The following is a 1294-nucleotide window of genomic DNA, read 5'->3' as shown; positions in this document are numbered from 1 at the left end:
TATCTGATAAATATATTTCACTTTATTTAATTGAGCTGGGCACCAAGTCGCACAGTCCGCAGGATTTTGTCAACAGGATAGAAGATACAAACACAATTGATGTGGATGACAACGTCATTAGTTTCTGTTCAGAATTATGGAACAAGGTAAACTATCTCTTTCGCAATGATTTGATATCTTAAGGTCTTGATTTCTATTTTTCTGTGTCACAGGGCTTGAAATTTCCCTCTTCAATATCAGAAAATTAAACACACCCATCCACACACACACATACATATATATATATATATATATATATATGCACATGTAGATTGTACCGTGTTTAGGCAATCCTATGTGTGTGAATAGTATTCTAAAGTATTTCCATGTAGCTTGCTATATTTGAGAAATATATTGACGCAAGAGTGGCTGTGTGGTAAGAAGTTTGCTTCCCAACCACATGGTTCCAGGTTCAGTCTCACTGTACGACATCTTGAGCAAGTGTCTTCTATTATACTGTATTGAATGACTGTTGATATCACCTCCGCAACTGAGCACTTATGCCGCCAGCCGCTATCGTTCCCATCAGCTAAGATTCTGCGTGATACTGAAGCTAGGTCCTGTTTTGTGGTCACTGCATTTTTTTTTTTTTTTGCATGCCAAAGTCCATTTTTGGGGATTTTAGAGTCAATTGATCAAGAACTTACAGAATAAATTTCCTCTCTAGCTAACATGTCCTGTCTGAGCATTAGGTATCAAAGAGTACAATATGCAAAGTTTTCCTCCCTTTTCAGGAGAGTAGAACAAAGGTCCCCACTGTTTTTGACAGCGTGGGGCACTAGAGATTAAACGAGGGAAATTACTGACACACTTCAAATAGGAACTGAAGCAAATTTTTTTTAAATCAGAAAACGTAGAAATGGCGACCCCTATGAGTAGTCATGCTGTTTCTATGTTGACTGATAAAAACGTCGACGAATGGTGTCAAGTACAATGCACCGTGTGTACCGGCTTCGAAAAAGAGGCCAGTGAGGAAGCCAAAGAAGTATTAGGTGTAGAAGAGGTTCGTGTCGGCCACGGACATATAGTGATACGCTTGCCCGTAAAGAACACGTCCAAGGTTCTAACTTTAAATGGTGTTGACAATTGCGCAGTCTTGATTCATGAAAATCTTCATTTTGGATTTGGAAGTAACGAGGAAGGATGTATGAAACAGCTTCAATATTTAGTTGAAAATGTTGATTGGAGAATGGGCTTAACGGTTTGGTCTGAAGTTTATTCCTTTCATTTGCCAATCTCTGAGAAGCCAGTTACA

The 1294-nt window shown here is 38.7% G+C and overlaps 1 protein-coding gene across 1 annotated transcript in view; it reads left to right on the top strand.

The window, feature by feature from the left end:
- Positions 1-2: 2 nt before the first annotated feature.
- Positions 3-1294, top strand: part of LOC106876964 (pre-mRNA-splicing factor ATP-dependent RNA helicase DHX16) — a gene marked incomplete at its 5' end in the record, with an annotated part of 29893 nt that continues 28601 nt past the window's right edge. Inside the window, one exon of the mRNA XM_014925733.1 lies at positions 3-146. Coding sequence (XP_014781219.1) covers positions 3-146 — 144 coding nt within the window. The remainder of the gene's footprint in view (positions 147-1294) is intronic.

The sequence above is a fragment of the Octopus bimaculoides genome, chromosome 23, assembly GCF_001194135.2.
Source record: "Octopus bimaculoides isolate UCB-OBI-ISO-001 chromosome 23, ASM119413v2, whole genome shotgun sequence".
Lineage (NCBI taxonomy): Eukaryota > Metazoa > Mollusca > Cephalopoda > Octopoda > Octopodidae > Octopus > Octopus bimaculoides.
This window is presented reverse-complemented; position numbering and strand designations above follow the sequence as displayed.